This window comes from Cyclopterus lumpus, chromosome 5 (assembly GCF_009769545.1).
Source record: "Cyclopterus lumpus isolate fCycLum1 chromosome 5, fCycLum1.pri, whole genome shotgun sequence".
Lineage (NCBI taxonomy): Eukaryota > Metazoa > Chordata > Actinopteri > Perciformes > Cyclopteridae > Cyclopterus > Cyclopterus lumpus.
Genome location: NC_046970.1, coordinates 8,651,029 through 8,676,470, shown reverse-complemented (window position 1 = coordinate 8,676,470; position 25,442 = coordinate 8,651,029). Strand labels below are relative to the sequence as shown.

Genomic DNA, 25,442 nt, shown 5'->3' with positions numbered 1-25,442 from the left:
GTATTTTGTGTGAGCTCATTTTAAGTGTGGACTATCTGTGCCTAAAAGTCTTAGTTATTGTTTCAACAGAAAAAGCATTTAGTCATTCCCATTAGAGCTAAAAATAGAATGGCCCATGCTTTCCTCGACTAAGGCCACAACTAAAAGAGTTTAAGCAGGCGTGAAGCGAAATATCCTGTGACGGTCCTACTGATCAGAGAGTTTTATAGCAAACAGAATGTAATAAAAACTAAGCCCCTCTGTGAAGCCTCCAAGCCAGATATAAGAATTCATAAATTGGAAAAAGCATGCGAAATGCTTCGGGAGGTCGGCCCGCACCACTAAGGCTGTGCAAACGCAAACATAAAGAAAACCTCTCCTCTCTGCCCAGCCATCACAGTCATGTCTTGCAGTCATTTGTGCTTTGTGCTAACGGAGAAAATCAGTGTCACCTCAGCGGGGGGTCCAAACACATACACAGATCTCAGTGAGCCTCAATCAGTCTCACAGGGAGAGGAGGCTTTCAGCAGAGCGGCACACACACACACACACACACACACACAAACAAACACTGTAAAGTGGCGGTCAATGTGCCCATGGAACAGTATAGATCTTCCCTTTTTTCCCTGTCAAAGGTTATTTTTGGGGAGTTTTTCCTGATCCGATGTGAGGTCCTGGGACAGGGATGTCGTATGTGTACAGATTGTAAAGCCCTCTCAGGCAAATTTGTAATTTGTGATATTGGGCTATACAAAATAAACTGAAACTGAATTAGATCAGTTTGCAGGTGTATGTGATCATCTGACCGGCAAAGTGTGAAAGTGTGACAGATAGCAGATAGAGATACAGCAGAGCTTGGTCATGGCTGCAGTGAAGTGCTTATGTTTTCATTATCCACTGTGTGTGTGTGTGTTCTTGTACTACTATCCCGGTGGGGACTTTTACCTGAGTGCACACAGACCCCTGGGGACTCCTGCTTTTTTGAAAAATGCATTAATGAAAAATGCACTTTAGAAAAATGTTTTTTGAAAAATGCACTTTTTGAAAAAAGCACTTTTGAAAAATGTTTTTTGAAAAATGCACTTTCTCTGCTCACGACAAGATTAAAGACAATTCTATAATAACTGATAAACTATCAGTAAGAACCCATCTTCCTTCATTATACCTTATTTTGTGTGGATCTTTTAATTACATTTCCACGTTTTATCCTTATCACTCTTTTAGACTGGTTCTCACGGTTAACTATTTTCAGGTTGACTGATTGACTGAAAGAAGTTTCTGTTGTGCACATAGAGGCAATACACCTTTTTTTAACTACAGAGCGTGTTGCTGGGAAAGATTTAAGGTTGCTTGGAGCGATAGAGCAGTAATCCTTTCACAGATTTAGAAACTGTGCAGGATAAACTGTCAAGCCTCCATCTAACCAGAGACATCATAGTTGGAAAATATCATAAAACACCTCTCGCCCCTGAGAAAAGATCAAAGTTTATCTGGGAGCATCCTAAACCTTTTTTCCCTTCGACACCTTCCCATCTCAGCAGCGGGCCAGATCATTTCTCCTTTTGCAGTGGAATTTCCGGGGCGTTTAACTGTTGATTACAGCGGCGCGTGGTTTTGCCGTGAATGTATTTTCCACTGCCTTTTTATTTTTATAAATCCGAGCTGATTGAAGAGCAAAGTAGTCTTCAGGCCTGGGTTTGCCAGTTTAGCGTGCAGCCACAGTTGGAGATCTTCCAATGGTTCCAGGTGCCACTCAACGGCCCACTTCCTCCTTTTACCGTCTCCGCGGACGTTAGCGTATAGCTGCCTGTCAACGAGCGAAAGGAAACTGCCGTCCTCCCTGTGTCACGCATATTGTCACCAGCTTGTAGCGTGTGGGCCGGCTGAACACATTGGCAGATTTGGCTCGAGGCACTTTTTGATGCAATTAGCAGAAATCTAATTCTCCCACTAAAGCGGATTTAAAAAAAAAAGAAGTATTTTTCTGCCAAAAAACGAAGACTCTTGTGGGTGACAGAAGAAACTGCACATAACACGTCCCAAACAAAAGGAGAAGCTGTCTAAAACAGCTAATTAAAAGATACTTCTTGTGTGTGTGTGTGTGTGTGTGTGTGTGTGTGTGTGTGAGATGACTTATATGCCATTTCATGAAACAAATCTTCTACTTTACCTCTCGTTTCTGTTAGTGTTGGGCTTGTTATCCAAAACACTGAATATAGCACTTTTCTCTTTTTTCATTTTAGAAATAATTCGGCTTATTAGCAGTTCTTTCTTAAACGTAGGCCATTTGAAACTTTTCTCCCTCTAAAAATCAGGATCAGTCAGTATCTTTTTGCTGTGTTGATGTTGACTGGCCATCTCTTCATGTCAAGAGATAATAAACTTTGTGGCTTTTTTATATTTTTATCCCGTAGAGGTGTTTTGTGCATATCCACTGATTATCAGGAAATAAAATCAAGGGATGGAAGGTCAATGTCAGATTGGTTGTAGAGTGTGTATTTTTGTAGAAATAGTACATGTTTTCAGGGTTCTGTTCTTTCACCTCAGGGTTCTATGCTCTGAACTCAGGGTTCTACGCTCTGAATCTAGGGTTATATGCTGTGACCTCAATGTTATATGCTCTGATCTCAGGGTGCATGCTAATAAGTCCCTCCAGTTAATCCAGAATGCTGCAGCTTGTGTACTCACAAAAACTAAGAAAATAGATCACATTACTCCTGTATTAGCTGCTCTGCACTGGCTCCCTGTAAAATCAAGAATCACATTTAAAATTCTTCTCCTCACCTACAAAGCCTTGATTGGTGATGCACCATCATATCTTAAAGAGCTTGTAGTACCATATTGCCCCACTAGAGAGCTGCGCTCACTAAATGCGCGGCTACTCGTGGTTCCTAGAGTCTTAAAAAGTAGGATGGGAGCCAGAGCCTTCAGTTATCAAGCTCCTCTTTTATGGAACCAGCTTCCACTTTCAGTCTGGGAGGCAGACACAGTCACCTCATTTAAGAATAGACTTAAGACTTTCCTCTTTAATAGTGCTTATAGTTAGGGCTGAATCAGGTTTGCCCTGGTCCAGCCCCTAGATATGCTGCTATAGGCTTATAGGCTGCTGGAGGATGTTTTAGGATACACTGAGCACCTATCTCCTCTTCTGTCTCTTCTTATGCATGAATTTACCTCAGGGTGCTATTCATTTTTATTAACCGTTTAAATACATGTTTCTACTCATTGTTAATAATACTGTCAAGTTCCTACGTGTTTTCAGTCTTTGCAGTCTTTTAGCCAACGTCAAGTGAGCTGATCTGATGAGGAACTGAAATGAAACTTTAATAATGGCAAAATTGATTAGAGAATTCCACAATTTTGTCTCAACAAATACTATATATATCCTTAGCAACTGTTTAACACTAGGTACAAATTTATTTTGGTGAGAACTTTGAGAATAATCATATGTGTTACTGATCAGAAAGCAGTTTCATTCAATCAGGCTTTATCTTAACCAGATTCCAGCCAGTTTGGAAAATATTTTCTATCCCCCAAAAAACGATTTTTACATGCCATTAGGGACATCCTTATTTATATTAGCAGTTGTAAACCTGTATCGCTGTTCATATTTAATCCAAAATCTTATCCAAGCCTTGATATTTTCTTCAAAAAATGTCAGATACAGAAAATCATGCTGCGTACCGATCTGTCTCTGATTAGGGTTTCACGTCATTGCAGTTTGTATTAGAAAGTTGCTGTGTCCTCCTTATCCAATTGCAGAATGCAACATTGGTACAATACATTAAGATTTAATAGAATACAATAATGAAGTTTATAATCATTAATAAACATTATAAATAGTATTAGATAAACAAATAATACACAAATTGAACAAATGAATAAGCAATAAATAATGACACAAGACAACATGTTTGGGGTTGCTCATTATTAACTTGTGATGTTCAAGGTATTGGATAACAGGAAAGATTAGTGATTCTTTGGGCTGGACCTGGTTCGCTGAGTGAGGGGCTAAACAACCCAACCTCCACCACCACATGTCCCACTGTTCCATCCACTGGTCAACTGATGGATCAGCTCATTACTGACTCTGAATCAATTGACCTCATCAATCCCGTAGAGTCCTCTCGGGATCCATGTTGAATGTTGATCCAAGATGTAGCAGGAGTCCTACCAGGAGTGTTACGTGCGTTTCTGGATCCCTGACTTGTTGTGACAAACGACAAACTCCCTCTCCCCCCTGTCCGTCTCTCTGTCCTCATTCCGTCCGTCTACTATCTCCTTGACTTTGGAGACACTTCATTACAGATGCAGCAGACTCAAATGGAGAAAAAAGCTGTTCCGGTTGCCACGGCGCTACAGTGCTGCTGGGAGGTGTGCACACACACACACACACACATGCTGAATTTAATGGACTGTCGTGCACTGGAACCCCCTCACCCCCACCCCCCAAGAAATACCTCAAGCCTCGCTTTACTCATCAGCCACAGCAAGAAAGGGTCCTAGATGCTCCTCTACTACTTTGTTGCGTCATGCGTTTGATTGAACGTGATGCAACTCTGCATCCTGCAAGGACAATAGGGACACGTCCACCAGCACTCATTACTTTTTGTTCATTACTTTGCAGCAGAGTGGTGTTCGTTGCTCATCGTGTGATCCAGGTACTTACATTCAATTTGATTCAAAATACTTTATTCGGCCCTCAAGGGGCAATTTAAATCAAGTGAGCGTGCACGCAGGGATACACACACATAAAAGGAGAAAAGTAATCTGAGAAATACAAATGTGACAAATGTGTTAAAAGACACACACACGGATTACGGATTTGGCCATAACTGTGGTTATATAGGTCACGGTTGAACTATTATGAGAATTGAAGAAGCTTTGATATTGCTTTGATTCCTGCACTGAGATACACTTCTTGTTTGGGGGCTGAAATCTTGTCTTGTGAGTCACGTAATACGTGTGTGTGTGTGTTCGTGGGTTTGTTTTGAGTGTTTGAGAGACACATGCCACTCACCTGAAGCCTTATAGCTGCCCAAAAGTGCCTTAAATCAGCAGTGTAGGAGCATTTATGATATGTAAAAAGACCAAGGAGTCACGTGAATTGTGGATTATTAAACAGTTTAACCATCATAGTGTAAAAAAATAGTGTCTCTCTACTGACCAGCAGTGGGCGACTCTTTGGTTGTATAGAAGTCTTGACTCTACTTCACACTTAATTTATTACCTTAGTTAAACATTTTAAACACGAGTTAACCCACAGTACCCATATAGTCTAGTAGAGGGTGGGCCCCTGTGTGATTTAGAACTAGGGTTACTTTATTGTAACCCCAGTTCTATAACCACAACCCTCAACTTTGTCTACAAAGGGCATTGTAACAAAGTTGCAGGAAAAATATCAGGAGACTTTAACCTTCCTCAAATGAATATTAAACTAATAATAAGACAATAACAGTGTTTTCTTTTAATAATGATAATAAACTGATAAAATATATGATAAATTCAAGCACTTCTGCTTGAATTTTCAGAGCACGGGAGAAGTTTTGTTTGCTTCGTGTTTGTGAACTCTGAGGAAGCACTTTAGGTAGATATTTAAGTGGTTTTCAAGGCGAAGTTCAGATAGGACCCAACTGTCAGACACCAGACAGGCAGGATGAATTGAAATCAAGGTGAGCTTTAATAAAAAAAACTGGTTCTAAAAAGCTCAGCATTCAATCCCCAAGGCAGAAAACACGCCAAAGCAGGGAGTAAAACTAAACGAGATAAGAGGAGAGGACTTTTAAACCAATACAGGGAACAAACTCCAACGACAACAGTGGGATCATGACAATGAACTTGTCTTACCAGTGAGCTGGCATGGATGATGCATAAGATACTTTTAGAGACCTAATGATTCCATGTTTCAAACAAGGTCAAAGAAAATAGCGCAGGACACAGTGATGTTATTCTTACACCAAAATGAACACAATTTTCATGCACCGTTTCCAACAGCACATCACAAAACACTTTTTTCATCACAGTGTGGTGTATTCTCAGCTGCCTTAAAAGATCGATTTCCAACATACCGATTCACATGTGCTTTTGGTCAGTGGCCCCTCAAAATAATGCCCTTTGACCTGTTGGAGGGGGGGTCTGTGCCTGTCTGGAACGTGTGTGCTTAGATTAGAGGCCTCTGCATGACAGTATGTTATCTCACGCTTTGATGTATGGTGCTCGCTCTTGGGTCTGAAACATATGTGTTTGGTTTAGAGGCTCCTGTGTGTTACCCCCAGTTTTTGTCACAATATCGCCCCTATATAACTTAGCTGCCTCGCACTGGACAGTAGATCTTCCATTTGGCTAAGAAGCTTCTCCGAGCGATCTAGACGCTCGTCCTGACCTGTGATTCCTCTCTGTAATAAACTCTATTATACCAGAAAGAACAGTGTCCGCGGAGATTCCTTCATCCTCATTCTTCAACATCACTGCCGCTTGAAAGATACGACAACAGCAAAAACAGCAACACACACACACACACACACACATGTAGTTATGTTCTGTATACCCAGGCGTATGTACAATATGTATTCTTCCCTGCACCAGTTGAAATTGGTTAACCATTTTTTCTTTGATAAAACAGAAATGCTTTTATTGCTTCCAACCAATTCCATGCATCCAAGACCTTTTATTTTTTGCTAGTGGATTTCATTAATTGTCTCTTGTGATTTCCCCGCTCTCGGATTGTTTTCTCTCTGTCTCAAAGAAACAAAAACAAAAATAGTGACAGCTTTTTAGAACTTTAAAAAAAATAAAAAGTACTCTTTGCAGGTACTTGTTTTTGTGTTTTTAAAAAAAAAAATGTACTGGCAGCAGGCAGAATAGTCTTGCAGTATGATGCTGTCACTGCTGCATCAAGAGACTGTGATGCAACAATGAGCCAAGTGGTCCCCCCCCCCCACTGTGAGAACAGTTCCCAAGGGAATGGGAAATAAAGGGCTCTGTGGTGCTGCAGGTGTGACTGCTGGGCTGTCTTGGCAGCTGTCAGCAGTGGCAGGAAGAAACCGGCCGCTACCCAGAACTGCTCCACTGTACAGGGAAGGAGGCTTTCTCTCTGAGTCTGCACTGCCCAGTGTAGTATATGGCTGTGTGATCCTCTTTCCACTTGACGTTAGATGGAAAGGTCATGGTCTAGTTTAATGCTGAAAAGGTCTGAAGTGAGTTGACTCGTTTGCGTTGATAACATTTAATTGAAGCTGTAATCTTATCCTAACCTTCACACATAACTCAGATAAGTAACAAAAGACAGGGTTGGTAAAAACATAAAACATCGGCAGTAGAAAGAAAAGACAAGGTCTTTCTCAGTGGCTCCAGCATCATCAAGCCTGATAGCCTGTGCTGATTGGCTAGCATTCCGTAAAGCCAATCAGATGATGACCACTGTTCGTCATATTGTGGGATGTATTGCAGACAATAAATTATCCTGTTGCCTTGTTCTTCACATATATTTTATCATTTGAATCTGTATAATACGCAGCTGTGTTGCCTCCTTCAATGAGACCATTATAATTGTGATGTTGAACTCACCTGTGGCTCGTGGTACAACGGATCATAAAACTCATGCTTCAGACCTCATCATGGATCAGAGTCATGGATCACAGATCAGATCAGCACAAAAGAACAAAGGGAGCAAATCCAACTTTTAGAGATCACTGTTCACATCTTTTTTGCCACCTATATTAATAGCAAATTCTCCATATTATTATTGATAGAGATCCCTTTGTTGTTCTATTATAGCAACTGGTCTACAAGGATCCAGACTTTTTTTATTTTTTGTCATCCATCCATCCATCCATCCATTTTCAATACCGCTGGAGCCTATCCCAGCTGACATAGGGCGAAGGCAGGGGACACCCTGGACAGGCCGCCAGTCCATCGAGGGCACATGTAGGGACATACAACCATTCACTCTCACATTCACACCTATGGGCAATTTAGAGATCAATTAACCTGCAGCATGTCTTTGGACTGTGGGAGGAAGCCGGAGAGCCCGGAGAGAACCCACGCTGCCACGGGGAGAACATGCAAACTCCACACAGAAGGACCGCTCCGACCGGGAATTGAACCCGCGGCCCTCTTGCTGTGAGGCGACAGTGCTAGCCACTACACCACCGTGCAGCCCTATCTTTGTCATTGTCCTAAAAATTATTTCAACCGCTCTGAAGTCTGTAAACCATCAGAAATTCTAAATGTTGTCCTTTTACTTTGTTAGTCATTTATAGTGCTTTTTAAAATAAAGGCACACAATGTCAAATGATACGGAAATGAAAGATTGTATTTTTATGGATTCAAACTAATCTTGTCAGTAGTTTTAGATATGCATTATAAGCTACTGAGAGCTAGTGATAACAGCTCACAATTCTCTAATATCTATTTTACATTGCTGGGAAAACATATTTCTAACAACTGTACTGGTACAATCCAAGCTCATACCTATGACGCCTTCAGTAGCCGCTGACGTTAGGACCTCTGACCGAAGTGCACCCATAGAGATCAAAACCCGATGATGGAGAAGATTCTCTTGTCTCTGCTGTATGGAGTTTGACTCACAGAGGGGGGAAGGAACAGAGGTGGAAGTGGGGGTTATAGGAACCTGTCAAATCGATAACTCATCACTGTCACCTTCCAGATAACTTGATGAGATTGTCTATAGTCATGTCGCTCACCTGAAGTCTTATATCTGCCAAAAAGTGCCTTAAATCAGCAGCGTAGGAGCATTTAGAATATATAAAATGACCAGGGAGTCATGTGAACCGTGGCTTAATTACACAGTTTAACCATCATAGTGTAAAATAATGTCTTAAATATTGCATTTAAGACAAGCAGGGGGCGGCTCCTCTGGTTGTATAGAAGTCAATGGGAAAATGACTCTACTTGTCTCTTGATTTATTACCTCAGTATCAGTGTGTAATTGTAGAGCAATCACCAGGAGAGTCCCTGATCGGAGGATGCTTTATGTATTCATCACAGTGTTACAGGTCACAGCTCATCCTGCATTTCATAGCCTTTATGGAGCTTTCAAAACCAGAGAAAACCAAGTCATTGACATTTACAGCAAAAAAAGAAAAAGAAAAGAGGATTAATGTGACTTGGTCATTTCTATCTAAGTAAGTTCGAGCAAATAACTTCAGGTTAGGACTTCTTTTCAGTGTGTCACATTCTCTCAAACATGTTCTGGTTGAGAACTTAAAAACCTACAAAAGAAGCACCAAAAGAGTGGGAGTTACCCACCTACTGTGTTGCGTTTCCCCTGATGTTGACTTTCTCCTCCTCTCTTCTCTCTTGTCTTTCCACCAGTTCGGTCGGACAGAAGTGATCGATAACACGCTGAACCCCGACTTTGTGAGGAAGTTTGTCCTTGATTTCTTCTTTGAGGAGAAGCAGAACCTTCGCTATGATGTGTAAGTGGGAACATCGCCGCTGTCTGTTTCCTTTGTCATACCAGGGAATGACTTCAATCAAGCCTCTTATTTGGGCCAGCTGACTCGTACCCACTAGGTCTGGAAGCCTCCAGTCAAAGCTGATTTGTCAGGATCTGTAGTTTGTTTTGTGTTTCCTGTTTTATTTTGTAGTCCTCGTCTCTTGTGTCCTCTGTTTCCCTGCACTTCCTGTCCTTGTGATTGTCTGCCAGGTCCCTGATTATTTCCTCCTGTGTCCAATCACCTGCAACAGCCCTGTGTATTTAATCCCTGTTTGTGTCTTTCCCCTTTGTCAGTTTGTCCTGTTATGATCACGGGGGTGAGGTAGTCCATTGGAAAAGTTGCCTTTTGTTCACTATTTGTCGGTGTTTGGGTCCTATTCGTGCCGCTACTCCTGTGACATGATTACTATTAAAAAGCTCTTTGACTGGATGACAATCATCAAATTGTTAGATAGTAAATGAGCAGTATCAAACGTTGTTATAAATGTCATTGGAGAACCCCAAACAAAAAATAAAATATAGTCAATATTGTAAAACCATATCCTAAAAATCATAAAAACTGCTCCATTTAATCTATTCACATTTCCATTTACTTATTGCTGATTTTTTTCTCGCATGGACATTATAGTACCATGTAGCTGGCGGAGGATAGGCGGTTCGATCCCTGGCTCCGCTAGTCCATGTTGACACTTGACCCCAAATTGCTCCTGTAGCTGTGCCATCGGTGTATGAATATGGGTGAATGATCACAAGTAGTGTTAACACCCGTTGAGTAGTCAGAAGCGCTATACAAGTAAAGTCCTATCCTAAAACTTTGGTCTCCACCTTTTTAAAAATGGAAATGTCATCTGTCAGAGCTCCATTCATTTTAAAGTTGTTTTGTTTTGTTCGAAGCCTAAAATTCTAAAAAGTATTATGAAGAGAATTCAAAGTGAAATTCACTTACTGCATCTGCAATTGAGCACAATGAGCTCTGCTGTCTGTTATGTTAGAACTTCAAATGTCGATTAATTATCGACATATTTACATTTGTGTCCAGTGTAAATAGCGATGTTATTACTGGTTATTACCACTTAAGCAGCAATATTAACAACATTTAAAAATCAATAATCACTTTTGGCTTCTGACTTTTCCTTGTAAAAGATTAACATAGGAGATGGCCAATATGGCACACATATGTACATCAATCAACAATCTTATCACAATCGTTTTTTATAAGTTTTTTTTTTTTTAGTACAACCAAACTAATTTCTTTATTAGAAATTACAAGGTGACAAAACACCACACCAAATTATGTTCTCAAACTTAAAACTTTTTTAAAATTTGTATAGTTTATTTATTTTTCTAAATAAGTCAGTTACTTTTCCGAATATTAACCAGTAATTCCTATAAATGTACCTTTTTACTTTCCTATATATTTGTCAGTTACTTTTCTAAATATTTATCAGTTACTTTACTTTCCTATATATTTATCAGTAACGTTTTGAACCACTCTTCACATGGGCATGAATTAGATCCTATGCACTGATAAAAATTAAAAATATAAAAGTTTGCCTATTCCTTCTGTTATTTCCTTCTTCCAAAACAGTTGTGAAGAACATTAGGAGCAAATGCCAGGAGTTGTATTTTCATTAACCCCTTGAAATGCAATATCTGGGGGTGTTTGCTCTATAATCCGAGCTAAACCCCCACTCTGGCTGCTTAAAGTTAAGATAAAGTAAAGTTTATTGCTATTGGGGGGATTTTTATTTAGCAGTAGTGCTAATAGTCTTCTACAAGTTTCAATTGGCACTCCATCTTACCCCTGTATTACTGATCATGTATGCCCCACTGCATTACAGACTCAGTTATTGATTTACTTTTGAGTTACTCCAATTGATAACCCAATCAAATAGTGACTTGACACAAACTCTTTTTACATTTTAGGAATGTATGTTTTCTATGATAAATGTTATAAAAACAATATGCACAATTATAATGTATTTGGCAATAAATCCCAATATTAAGAAATTAGACTTATTGATTTGATATACTGTAAATTAATTTAACTCCTGAAATTGACCTGGTGTGATCATTTAGAGACATCAAGAGAGAGGTCAATTTAGATAAACAAACAATCGCAGTAAAGGAGAGCAGCGCTGAGTACAATAAAGCTAGCATCACATTTCCATTAGATATATTTCCCATTCAGTGAACCATTAAAAAAAATGCCCGTATTGACCCAGAGAATATCTCCCCATGAAACCATATATTGACCTTTATTGAATTCCTTATTAAAATTTAGACAGTTTGTGGAAGACAGAGTATTAAGTGGTGACTGGACCCATCCATACATTGTTGGTTTTGGCCTTTTTATTGGATTTGTTGACAATAAGGAAAATATATAATAATGCCAGCCTCATTGTTTCATTGAATACATTGAGATTGCCTGGTACATTTAAATGGACAGACACCTGTTAAATCTGCACAATGTTTTCATGTCAATTTTAACTTCGGTGAACATGCAAATGTATTAGCGCGCTAGCCATAGTAGTTAACCAACCTGTGTGTAGTTCCTAAATCACCAAGTCTCACTTTCCAGTGTCGGCCTTTAGACAAAGTGATATTAGAAATTTGAGATGTCACGAGAACCGATACTTTGGTAACAAGTCAATCCCAAGATGCTGAAAAGGTGATGGAACTTGTTATTCTACAGTAGGTAACACAGGGTTCAGGGCTTGAGACCAAAGCTTAGTTTATACTCGCCGCAAGTGAGGCCTGCAAGCCAGAAAATGATGCAACCACGGCCAATGCGTGGTGCCGCTGGGTCGTGGTCCTCTGTATTTTTGTAACTTGGTATCTGCGATCAGAGCTTTTCAGACTCTTTGTCACAACTTGTTCACTGATAAAAACACTATTTACATGTCTTGAGATTATACAAAGGAGGCCAGTTAATTTTTAGATGCTTTAGTAGATCTAGATAAAAAAAAATCTACATCTGCAACTAAATTAAATAGTTTAGAAAATTCAACCATTGTTTATTTATAATACCTTTTATACTCAATCTTTACAGGGCTTGTACAAAGACAATGCAGCAGTTCATGAATATGAAATTTAAGTAATTGTGTTGGTTTATTGCATTTTGCCTGTTAGGCTCGTTGTCTTCTTGCTTCTTCACAGTTAATTTAGTTTGAACGCCCTTGGTTCGGCCACGCATTGAGCGTAAATGCCTTTGAGCTTTAATCTGTGTCACTATCGTAGATTTTGGGGTGCAGTGAGACAAAGGCAAAGCCTAACTTGTAGCGTGACAAGACTGTAAATAGTCATTTCAAATAAGGCTGAAGTGTTCCCAGAGACATTCAAATTGAATTAGGAGAAAAAAAATGAGCTGGAAATGAAATCAGAAATCTGAAAATCAATTGTCCTTAACTGCCTGCGTAAGAGTCAATCTAGTCAGTAAGTCAGTGGAAGCTTTTCAAGACATTGAGGGTCGAGCTTGAAGCTTCCTTCTCTGGGATCCGTCTTAATCTTCTGACAAAGTAAATCATTAATACTGAATTATTAAGTAGTACAGACACAATGGCAACACACATACACACACTTATACACACCCTCTAAAGCAGTGGTCGCCAACCCGTCGATCGCTCTCCAAAATGAAATGAAAATAAATTCAGAAACACATTGTTCCTCATTCTCGAACATTTTCTGAAGTGTTTTCTGAAATGTTTTCTTACGGACTTCATAAGATCAACGAAAGAAAAGATCTCTGATCGCCTGATTCATGAACGCCTGAAAATGGGTTCTCACACAGCCGAAGTGTTCTCATGCTGATAAAATATGATGGCTCACAGATATCTTTAATAATTTAGTTTTGCACAGGTTGCACAATATTGTTGTTTTTAGATTCAGTGTAAAACTCAGTAAAACTCTTTATTTCCAAATATTTGAACTTGTTTTGTTTAGTTGTTCACAGATTGCACTTTATTGTTATTATCTTCTAAGAAAAATGTTCATGAATGCCAGATTTGTCCCGAAAACTGCGTAAGTGGAGTTCAGAAAATCACCAAATCAAAATCCAGGAGCCGACTCACAGACTGCCTCAGACTGGCTGCACTCACAGACCGCTCACAGACTGGAGTCACATGACTTCTGATGGCATTGTGATTGGACACAGCTGAACTGAACTTACATTAGTAACTGACTGAGAATGTTGTCAGTGTTGTGTTGTAGCTTCAGTTGATAAATACAACATTAATATTGGTAGTTCATCCAGCCTGCTCATTGCAAATGTGTTTTTTCTTGTTCATATTGTGTGCGGTAAACAAATAATTTACTTTTTATGTTGCACTGAAATTAAGTCATCAATTTGAATCACAATGAGGCCAAATAAAAAGCCTCAAGTTGTAAGTCAAGTCTGGACAGTGTTTTTCTCTCAATACCTCAATAGGTAAATCTTGCCTGTCACCAAGGCAGAGGTCAGGGATCTTGGGCTTAAAGAGGTTGGTGACCACTGCACTAAAGGGTTGTGCATCATTGGTTTTGGTAGCTATTGAAGGTGCTTCCTGAACACAAAGGCACATTTTTTGTTACCGTTGTGGTGCAGAACTCCCACTGAATGAATGCATGCTTTGACTTTATATTCTGGGTTTACACTTCAGTGAGGAGGAAAGGATTCCTTCCTTTAAATCAATTGTTTACTGGTGCTTTATGCCCATTTTGGAGAAAACATTGACTTAAGTAATGAATATTGCCCCTGAATTACGAATAGAGTTCCATAAAGTGCTCATCCAGGTTTGAGAGTGGTCTGGAACGGTTTGTACCGAATGTTGAGGATGGATCCTTGATTATTCATTTCAAGCTTATAAAATCCCAAAACACATTTTCCCTTATGAATTCTTTTTCAAACAATTTACGCGCATGTGCAGCGGAACAGATACATCATAAATAAGTAAATCAGAATGCAAATGTCACTAAAAATGGTTCTTGCTGCTTCTTGGCCTATTATTAGTTTTACAAATTAGATGAGAACTTACACTTAAACAAAGCCCAAGGCACTGCATCAGTGAGAGGGACTGCCTAAAATGCCCCCAATCTTACATTCCCAAAAATGAAATGACACTTCCCGATCTCTTGACAAGAATTTAGTCTGATTTGAATTATTCAGCATCTCTTTTAGTATGTGCATATGTTACAAGTTGGCTCTACAGCAAAACATAAACAAACACATTAACAACACAAGTTAATAGTTTACAGGTGAGTAACATTGAGTTGGTCCTATTTCACTCCATGACTATCTATGAATTATCCAAACATAATATTCCAAATGTTCAACACTGATCGGTACAACAACTAAGTGTACAATTCAGCATCATATTTATGTAAAATGATGTGAGGGGGGGTCCATGAAACCATCCTTCTACATATATACATTTATAGATACAGAGACACCATGTTGGTTATATATATATATACACACACACACACATGTATCTCTAACAGCTTGACTAGTGTGCTAATCATCGTTACCCTGATACTAATAGTTAGTTGTTACTGGTTCCAGCAGCATGGACGGGCATTGGTGGACCACTGGGTCAGCTGCACCCGCCGTGGACGAGCCTCCGTCCCCAAAGACAATTTAATTTAATTCAATTCAATTCAGTTTATTTTGTATAGCCCAGAATCACAAATTACAAATTTGCCTCAGAGGGCTTTACAATCTGTACACATCCCTGCTGCGGAACCTCACATCGGATCAGGAAAAACTCCCCAAAAAACAGAAAAAAACCTTGAACAACGTTTACAGATGAGTAGTAGGCATGGACCACGATCCAGATAACCACGATCCATGTAAACAGAAGGAGATAGGGGAGGAGGGGTATCAACAGTGCTATGGCAGGAGGCCGGGCCCAGTGCAGGGCCAAGGGGCAGGGTCCAGGAGGAAGGACCGGTTCCAGACACAGCCACGATCCATGGAAACCTGAAGGCAAAAAAGACTCTGGGGGAAGTATAATTAGTAATGTGCAATGAAGAGACATGAATTCGCCCAGATAGCGTAGTAAAATGCACACACACACAGTGTTGCCAATTTGGGAACTTTTTTCGCTGGACATAGTGACTTTTCAGGGCCTTTTACTCGCGGCTCAGATTAAACGCAGGGGTGAGTTACCATGTTTACGGGCATCGGTGTCGCTTGATCATTCTGCCCAGGCTTCACCCAGACTGGTTTTACCAGGAACCCCGGATTAAAAAAAAAAAGTAAGCCAAATGTGAAGCCCTTGGTGCCTGTGTTCCTAGAGTCCAAGTGGGCTGCATCTCCACTGAGCTGCAAAATGTATTTACAATAAATATGTCCACATCAGTGACGATACATTTTATCTGGACTGCTACTCATGGACGACAGTCTTTGCACGACATGCATATGCCACGTATGGATAGGAGGGTGTGCTTCTGATAGTACGATCAGCCTGATCAATACGTACGAAAGAATGTGTCCACCAAACTGTTCGGTTCGGATCCTATCAGGCATCGGAGTCACGAATCATAAATCATATTAGCACAAAAGAAAAAAAAAGAGCAAATATAACTTGGTAGATAACGATCTTCAGTAAAACTTTATTTCACACGGTGATAGTTGATGTTAAACTATGTAATTGAGGGGGCTCCTTACTGATCCTGGATCCACAAGGGTCCATTACACCACTAGTCACCTTTTGTTATTAGGACTACAGATCTGCCCCATCAAAAATAAACACAAAAGTAGTCGCACAATTTTGGGCTGAACCCGACATGGTGAGGGTCGAGTTCTATGCAAACTGCAACACTTGTTGTTCATAGATCAGCATTGTAGGGATTTGTTGCTGCAGGAAGAATCTGTGAATCAAGAAACCTCCAACAGATCACCGAGGTAAAACGCCTTTTACCGTGCTGGGCCCTTAATATCAAATATTTCAACCTGGACCAGTCTTGAGGGAAAACACTGCAGTTGGCAGCTGCTAAACGGGTTGAAATGTAATTGCAACTCGTCACCATCAATGTCCACATAGGGGCCGTTCACATGCCATGTTTTCTGTTCCCTCAAATCCAATGTTCTTAATGCAGACGCATTGTGGTAGGCGCACTAAAAAGCAAAAGTGACGCCTATTTTTCAGGGTGCAACGGCTTCCCTCCGAGATGAAAAATAGTTAGACTTTTGGAATGTTATAGCGTGCGTTGCACGTGATGTAATGGGGGACAATCAAATCACAGCCGGGAGATAGTTTTTCTGTCTTGTGTAAGTATTAGTCTATGGTAAATATATGGAGGAGATGATAATCATTTTATTGCGGGGCTACCAAGCGCATTCCAGTCCGTCCCAAGGACTATTTTACTTGCTTTAATCGTTCCGCCCAAGAGCGTCACAAACAAATCGAGCATGAAGCAACCATGAGGGATTTTCACGGCTGGAAATCCATTTGTCATTGTTTAGTTTAGTCAGTGAGGTGTACTGCTAAATGAACAGAATTGATCACCATTGTCATCACGGCTCGTAGGTTTTAGTTGCTTAGTAAAGGCAGGCTCCCCAGCACCTTGGATAAAGGGATACAAGTGGAACAGCTGGCGTTTTGCACGCGTTTCCAATAAATATATTATTCAACTTTTTTTTCATTTATTGATTATCAACATTCATAGTAATGACACGGAGAATAATCTCATGACCTTATAACATGTTCTTTGTTGGTAATATATAACCATAAAATATCATTTTTGTTGATTACTCTATCTTTTAGCCCCGATATCCGTTGTTGGTGACTCACCAACACAACAAGAATGGTAAAAACAGTGTCTTGGAAACAGGAATAAATGGGTGTTTGGTCTGTTTCCAGCACGGCCCAGATATGGATTGCACCAGGGGAGTGCTGTGGTCTCCCTGATATGGGGTCATGAGAGGGGATTCCAATAAAAGGGAGCAACCCAGTAGCGGGAATAAATTATTAAACTCCCACCTCCCCAAACTGATTATTCTTAGCCCACTGAATCACAATAGATGGATAGATGTAGAGCAAAGTGATGTATTATAAGGAATGGGAGTTGAATACATATTCATATGTCACATTGAATGTGTTATAACTATGTTATGTTGTTCATGCTGTACACATGACATCTATTATACTTCTGTCCATCCTGATAGAGGGATCCTTTTCTGTTGCTCTCCCTAAGGTTTCTTCCCTTTTCCTGTACTGATGTGAGGTCCCGGGATAGAGGATGTCGTATGTGTACAGATTGTAAAGCCCTCCGAGGCAAATTTGTAATTTGTGACAAAATAAATTGAATTGAATGGACTGCACTGATCTTGACAAGCAATACATCATATATATAATACTGTCAGACATATTTTGTTTGAATAGTTATACATCATGTCTTTAACAGATAACAGATATATAGAATACATTTTTACAAAAAGACTATCTCTAACCGCTGGTCACTGTAGTTTTTAGCAACAGGAGGACATTTATTATTATTTCAGGTGAGTATTTGGTGTGTGTGGGGTGAGTCAAAATAAACTACTGTGTGTGTGTGTATGTGTTCATGGTAATACAGATGCCACCCAGTGCAACAGTGTGGCTCATGGATGTGTTTTTTTATATATTTTTGAACAACAATAGAGCGCTATGGCACAGAGGAAGACAATATATCAGGCTTTGTTACACTTACAATACTTGTAAGTAATTACATTCCTGGCAGGTCTTGATCTTTTTGTGGGATTTGTTGACAGTAAAGGTGCCACACGAAGTTACCGCTATGTCTGTCGCGAGGCAATGTCGAGGTTCTGTATTTTGAATCGTTGGCCATGCACGGTCCCCCTCAGCGTAAATACTGGACCAATATTTTAAATGGTCACTTAGACACACACAAAAACATGGGAAAAATAGGGTCCAGGAGGAAATATTCTGCAGTTACCCTTTAAGTATAGTCAACATTTTTCTTTAAATGTTATGTTGCTCCTACGAGATCTATTTAGGGTTATGGAAACATCAACATGGGCTAGTTGATCTGCCGATCTTCTGATTTGAAGGACAACCCACTCTACCAAATACGATGGGATGGAATTTAATATAATTACACGTTCAACGGTCTTCAATAAAGTAGTAGAGTTCTAAAGAAGTATCGGAAAGGACTAGGAGGACAGCAGATGATAATTGTGTTCAAAGAGAGTTGTCTTTTGGTTTGATACAATGACATCTGATGGGTAAAAGGTTTCTGAGTGCAACATAATGGAGAAAGGAAGCTGCCTCAGCCGTTGCAATTGTAACAGTGTGTGCTCATCAAAGACCAGCAGACCAGTCCACTATAGAGCCAAACAAATACTTAAAGAAAAAAAACCTAGCCATGATTGCTTAAATGCCATCACATTGAGAGCACAGGTGTTGCAATCACTGCTTATTGTAGAAAAATGTAATTGCGGCCTTTCTACATTGTGTTTCTGTACCCTTAAGGAATGAATAAGACCTTAACTTAACACAGCGTGCAGCGGTGTGTAATTAGGTTTTTATATGTGCACCGCTGTCTGGCGTTTGCAGGCCCAGACTGTGAATAAGAGCGGCCTTATTTAGGATGCAAACTGAATGTGTGAATCGCATCCTGCCCACCCTCACATTTTCAAACACAGCTTGTGAAATTAATCCAAAGTCTTTATAGTCTTGAAATCTGCTGACTGTGTAACGCAAACATGCAATACAAAACATAGCGAGAAATGCAGGGCAGGAATTCATAAAGTGAAACTAATTAAGTAGTTGGATTTTTGCATGCTGTCCATCATCTCCGGACATTTAAAATGTCATTGAAAGCTAATGAGTCTCTGAAACAATTAAAATGGGTGCTGCCATTAGTGTCCTTTCTCAAGTCAACTTCCTTTCATTCATATAACCCAATACCACAAATTTTCCACGAGAACCTTTACAATCTGTTCAGTGTACGACACCCTCCGTCCTTTGACCATTGCTTTGGAGGAAAAACGGACTCCTTTTTTAAATGAAATTCCTGCACATTAAAATGACGCAAATGGTGCGGCTCGAACACTGTGAAATTTGTGTGACGTTGTGCTGCGAAAGCCAATCAGGCTTGAGATGATCTGCCCATCATCACTGAAGTCCTGCCGTTGTTGAATCAAACTGGCTACTGCTAGTCTAGTAGCACTGGAAGCGGCAGTCATCCAGACGCAGTTCCTGGAGGAGTCGGTGCTGTGTGTGGCTACGGATAATATTATAAACCCAGACACGAGGGCGTCTGATGGTCCGACGTTTGTGGGACTTGTACAACATATACAAAGCAGAAAGACATTTTTCTTATTCCATGGAGATAAGCCACTCCTCCTCCATCTAGCATGTCTAGCATGAATGAAGCGGATGACGCGAATAACCACAAAAAAGTTTTTGGTGTGAACACACCTTTAGTTTTATGTCTGTGTACTTTGAATCTGTATAATATGTGAAGTTCTCAATAAAGTTCTTGAAATAATTTTTTTTTTATTTCCCCCTGCACCCCACCTGTAATACCACTTCGCCCCACTAGATTGGCGCGCCCCACAGTTTGAGAAAAAGTGGGCTATGCTGTGTTAACACACAGACGCGAATGGATGCGAACAAAGCGAATTTCCGCCATTAATGTATAATTCAATTCAGTTTATTTTGTATAGCCCAATATCACAAATTTGCCTCACGACATCCCTGTCCCAGGACCTCACATCGGATCAGGAAAAACTCCCCAAAAATAACCTTTCAATAAGTGATCTGCACATGGCGGAAAATGACTGATGTCAAAAAATGTAACCTCTCATCCCAGTGTTGGTTTCAATGGCCCGTGACTTACATAACAGTAATTACCATCACGCTATCCATATGAATCAGCTCAAATAACTTCACTGCACATTTGTAAAGCTCTCAGTGCTGAGTGAATCTGTTGGTGGTAAGCCATGAAGAGGAGGAAATCCATTTTTTTCTTTTTTTAATAAACCAGAATCTTAGGAGTCTCTGGTACAAAGGATGGATGCTACATCCTGAATACAGATTTGTATTGGGTGCAGCTCAAATGTGTGAATTTCATTGTGAAATCTGAATCCTACAGTGTGGGTTACACAAAGAAATACACACACAAAAAAAAAAAAAAGGAAGCGAGGGAAATGGAAAAATATGAGGGTGATTAACACTTTATCAAAACATAAACCATTATCATTGTTCAACTTCATTTGTGCTGAGAAGCCCTGTAGCTCCACTGCCGCCCGCAATGTAAATCAAGGTCATTAGATATTTCTGCAACTCTATTGCTCCTCTGCACTCAAATCTCATTTGGCCATCACTCCCAGGCTTATCGTACTGTGTGGTAATGTGGTAATTTCATTTGATCCCACCCAAGCTCGGCATAGTGCTCAATTTGACAACGCTGGAGAAGGAGATTATTTACAAAGCAAGTGTGGGGGGGGAGGTTGAGCTATTTATGTTGAAATGAAGAAGGAGAGTTTGAAGACTAGTGGTGAAACACAGAGGGTAGAGATATAATGAAAGTGTGTGTGTGGAGTGACTGTTTTAAATGGCATGCAGAGAGCACTGCATTTGCAACTTTTGAGCCACGGTTGGTGGTATATGTAGCTGGTAGCTTTTACATTCCCTCTCAATTCCAGTGTTTCCATTAGTCCCTGGCTTTTACTCTACTCTTACAACCCGACTCTAGACACACGCCGAACCGAGGAAAGCAGCAGGCGGTCTAAGTGATTTTAGTGGGCGCTTTCTCCAAAATAACTCATCATTTTATGCCCTCTCAATTGGCACAGCTAGTAAAAGTGTGTGCAGGATTTGTTTTCTGAAAAACTTGCTCTCCCACCTATTCCTACTGGTTGGTCAGTTCGTCACACAGTTGTCAGTCCCGTCACGCTTCGACGTTGTGTTGGTCTCTTTTCTGACCATGCAGAACCCTGACCTGTCCGTCACAGAGGTAGGAGATCGAGGGCTGAGGTGTGTGGTGGAGGAACTGTGTCATCTTAAAAACCACACAAATACTTTTAGGAGGAATAATTGCTGCCTGGATTATGGTCGATAATATTTATACCAACCCAGGACATTTCTTTTTTACTGCAGAAAAGTCATAGTTAGGAGTTTGGGATGTTGAGTACAAAGCACAGGACTTCCACAATGCAGACCAATGCTTTGTCATTCAGAGAGCAATAATAACATGTGTGAAAAAGTGTTCATGTCAGCCTCCTATTGTAGTTTCAATTCCAAGTTGGCGATATCAAGAATTTACAATCTGAATAATACCTTCCACTTGGTGAAAAGATCCACAGGTGTCACAAAACCAGCCATGAAAAATATTTATCCTAAAAATATTGATTTGTCTCGTTTTCAAGTGGGTTCTCAGGCACACAAATTTAACACAAAAAGTCTCTACAGTTAGGGTTGCCATTGGCATCCTTATGTTGCATTTGCGTTGTAGGGATGGGAATCGAGAACCTGTTCTTAACTGGAACCTGTTCCAAATGGTCTGACACACCGAACATTTAACAGAAATCAATAAGAGAATCGATAAAGAGTGCGGCCAATGAGCAGAATCAATGGCACTGGTATCATTAAAGTCTTGTAAATTCCCGTCCCTTGTGCGTTGGCTCACAGGCATCTGTTTTGGAGACTTGTTAAACTGTTCATTTATTCACCCCGTCAACATCACAAACACATTGCACATTGATTCAGTTGACAAAGAACCAGATGGACCTGAACAAAAAACCCACAGGAAATGTGTGAAGTCTTGGGAGGGGAGGTATCCCGGTAAATTTGAACTAGATGGAAAATTATACTTCAAAGCACCATGACAAGCCACACATCAAGTTCACGGTAGCACCTCCAACAGAACCAGAAGGCTAGACAAACTCTGGAGCACAAAGCAACCGTAATCACCTGTTAACCTACCACTACAAATATATAGCAGAATAAGGCAGTACTCAGGCACAGCGGTGCTTTGAGCTAACCGCTTTGAGCTCATTGTTTTGAGCACCATGTTATTTATAGCTTCATCACCTGAGGCTGATGGGTATGCCATTAGTTTTGCAAGTATTTTGGTCAATAACCAAAGTATTGGACAAATTGAACAAGTGACCTGAGGGTAATGCTAGATCTAAAGTAAATCCATCATGGAGGACATGCATAATTCATGAAAACCATCTAATAAAATATTGTATATATAAACCAGAATGGTTCAGGAGCTCAGGACCACTTCCTTCATTGGACTCTCTCCGGTCCCGAGTGATGTCTAAAATGTTGTACACCAGAGACAATCATATGGCAGCATGTGTTTACTATTTTAAATAAGCCACACAACCTCCACTAATAACGAAGTGAGTTTACTCACCCAAAGTTTTTTTGCGAGTAAAGCGTTGCGAATATTTGCAACTTTTGGTGTGAAAGCAGCATAAGTGAAACACAACCTCAATATTTTTATTGACCTGTTACTTCTAAAGTTAGGTAATGTACTGTTAAGAACCAAATAACTAACGAACGATTTTGAAAATAACTTGGAGTTTGTTTGCAAAGGTTAACGTTATCAGAAATTATATAGTTAAGCTTTTTTTTCATTTCTTTCTGTTGTGCTAACATGAATGTTAATGTGGTAATAACTATATTATCATTGCAATCTTACAATAGCTAACTGAAGCAAACTCATAAGGTTAGGACAAATAATGTGCTGCTTTGTTCTTTAGCTTTTTAAGTTCCAGTTATATTGAAATATTTAGGTTGTATCGTTTACCATGGTGTTATTGGTGGAGGTCGAGTGGCATGGACAAGATACAATGTATTGTATATACGCTCGTAATCAACTCAAATGTATTAATTATAAGCACAATAAAACAATATACTGCACATCAAAAATCAGTAGCATCTTAATGTAGTTTTGATAAGAAAGTGTGATATAAAGCTGATTTTCCATCATGGATCCCAGCGGCAGAAGTGCTTGAGCTTGGAGCTCTGCAGCGGAACGCTATTTCAAATGTCAACCTCATAGTGGCAATTGAATAAAAGTCAGGGGATCACTAAGTCAATGGGCCTCACTCTCTGGGAACCATGTACCAGGAAATTATCTATCTTGTTCCAATCGGTCGAATAATCAACAAGATAGTAATTTAATTTTAATGGTAGACGCTGAGCCTAGTAATTGAGGTAATTGTCCTGTAATCATACATGAATTGTGGAATAATGGACGTGTTTTCCGTTCTTTATTTCCTGCATTCCACATGTTGTATAGTTTTGACTTCTAATTGTGGTGGTTTTATTTGAATATTGAAAAAGTCCTTGCCCCGTCGCTAACCTTAACCAAGTGCTTTGCATTGCCAAAATATAACAGCAAAAATGTTAATCAGGCTTTAGAAGCCAGGTAAGGATATCATAGAGAAATAAAAAAAATTGGGGACATTGAACATTTAGCACGTTCAGTAAAAACCTATTTGGCATAGCTTACAGATACGGTCCAACATGTAAATGAGTCTGATAATTATGCATGTGTATGTTTTATTTTTAGGAAACAGTGATGGTTAGAGAAGGGAAGGAATAGGAAATGGGGTAAAAATAAATATTGGGAGACACGGGGAGGGCAATTGTCGAAGGAGGAAAGGAAGAACAAGGCATCGTTTTGCTTTGAAGTGCAAATGTTGCTGTAGTGTATGAAAAAAAGCCTCAGTAACTGTCTGACAGTCATATTCTATTATATTGGCTTTTCTCTCACCCCCTGGCTAACAGGGGAGCAGTCGGTCCCCACAGGGCTTCAGCACAAACACTACAACATAGAGGCTTTGTCACTCATCTTCTTCAAGCCCGCCTGCTCTCTTGAGTACCGAGTGCCCCTGAGATGTACAGAGCATCTTTATGGTAAAGTCGACGCAGCTAGCTCAGTACAGTACTCTGTGCTGTTCTTCCACTCCTTCTACAAACTCTTTATATATACACTGCAGCTCCATCTATTTTAAGCAGCCTTGGAGCTCCTGCTCGAGAGAGGATTTTAATTACAGTTAGGTTAAATATGTGGCTCCGTAACCAAACTTGAGAAAGATCAGAAAATAGGTGAAAAGATATCAGGTCCACCTCCATCCGCTCCATTGTTATGTGCAGCTGCAGGTAACTAGACCCAAATGCCGTCAACACTGGAAAAGGCAACTTTATTGCTCAACAGGATTCAAAACAAACAAAACAGGCTCACACACATGATCTTCAATGATCTAAACAAGACCGAAAAGGACTTCAAAATAAAAAAGGAAACACGACACAACACTACAGATCCTGACATCCATAGACTAACAGAACGATGCTGACGACAAACTAGAGATCTAGAGAGAGATGAGGAACTGAATGGTGCACAATGTGTGTAGTGGTATTCGACACACGAGTGGATTGCCTTTGTCAAACATGAACAGAATCCTTTTTCAAAGATGACGGGACTTAAGAGGAAGTCCTCCGGGAGACAGTAGCCTAAGGAAAGAGAGAAAAGCAACATGTCCGCTAGAGAGGAAGTGATCGATCTGGAACCAAGAGCTCATTATTTAGCAACGGTGCTCCAGATCCATACATCATCCTTGAATTTATCCCTCCTATGCACATCATATCTAATTATTTGATTGGCTTACACGATTTTGACCTTTGTATTCCCAGGAGAGCTGTCCATTATATCAGCGTTGCTTGTCATACAGAAAACACAGGGGAGGTTTTTCTTTTCTTTCTTTCTTCATGGCTGCACTCTCTATCAAATGTCTGTTGTCTTAAGTTAAAATGTCTGAAGTCTCCTGTTTTTTTTGGCTTAATTGCAGGTACAATGTGGACACGAGGAGCTCCAACCTTTCAAAACATGTAAGCAAACTTTGAGAAATTCTAATAATATCTTCCACAATGACATGGAAACTCTAATGGATGCCTGAAACTGTCAGAAGAAAATGAAAAATGAAATTAGTCAAATAGGTCCAACATACATAATACTGTTAGCTGAATAATGTCCAATGCGTTTGGTAAAAAGTAATTAT

General features: G+C 40.0%; 1 protein-coding gene across 1 annotated transcript in view; it reads left to right on the top strand.

The window, feature by feature from the left end:
* The window catches only part of LOC117730639 (copine-8-like), a 55,701-nt gene that overhangs the window by 26,315 nt on the left and 3,944 nt on the right, over positions 1-25,442 (top strand). Inside the window, exons 4-5 of the mRNA XM_034532480.1 lie at positions 9,316-9,419; positions 25,233-25,272. Of these exons, the coding sequence (XP_034388371.1) occupies positions 9,316-9,419; positions 25,233-25,272 (144 nt within the window). The remainder of the gene's footprint in view (positions 1-9,315; positions 9,420-25,232; positions 25,273-25,442) is intronic.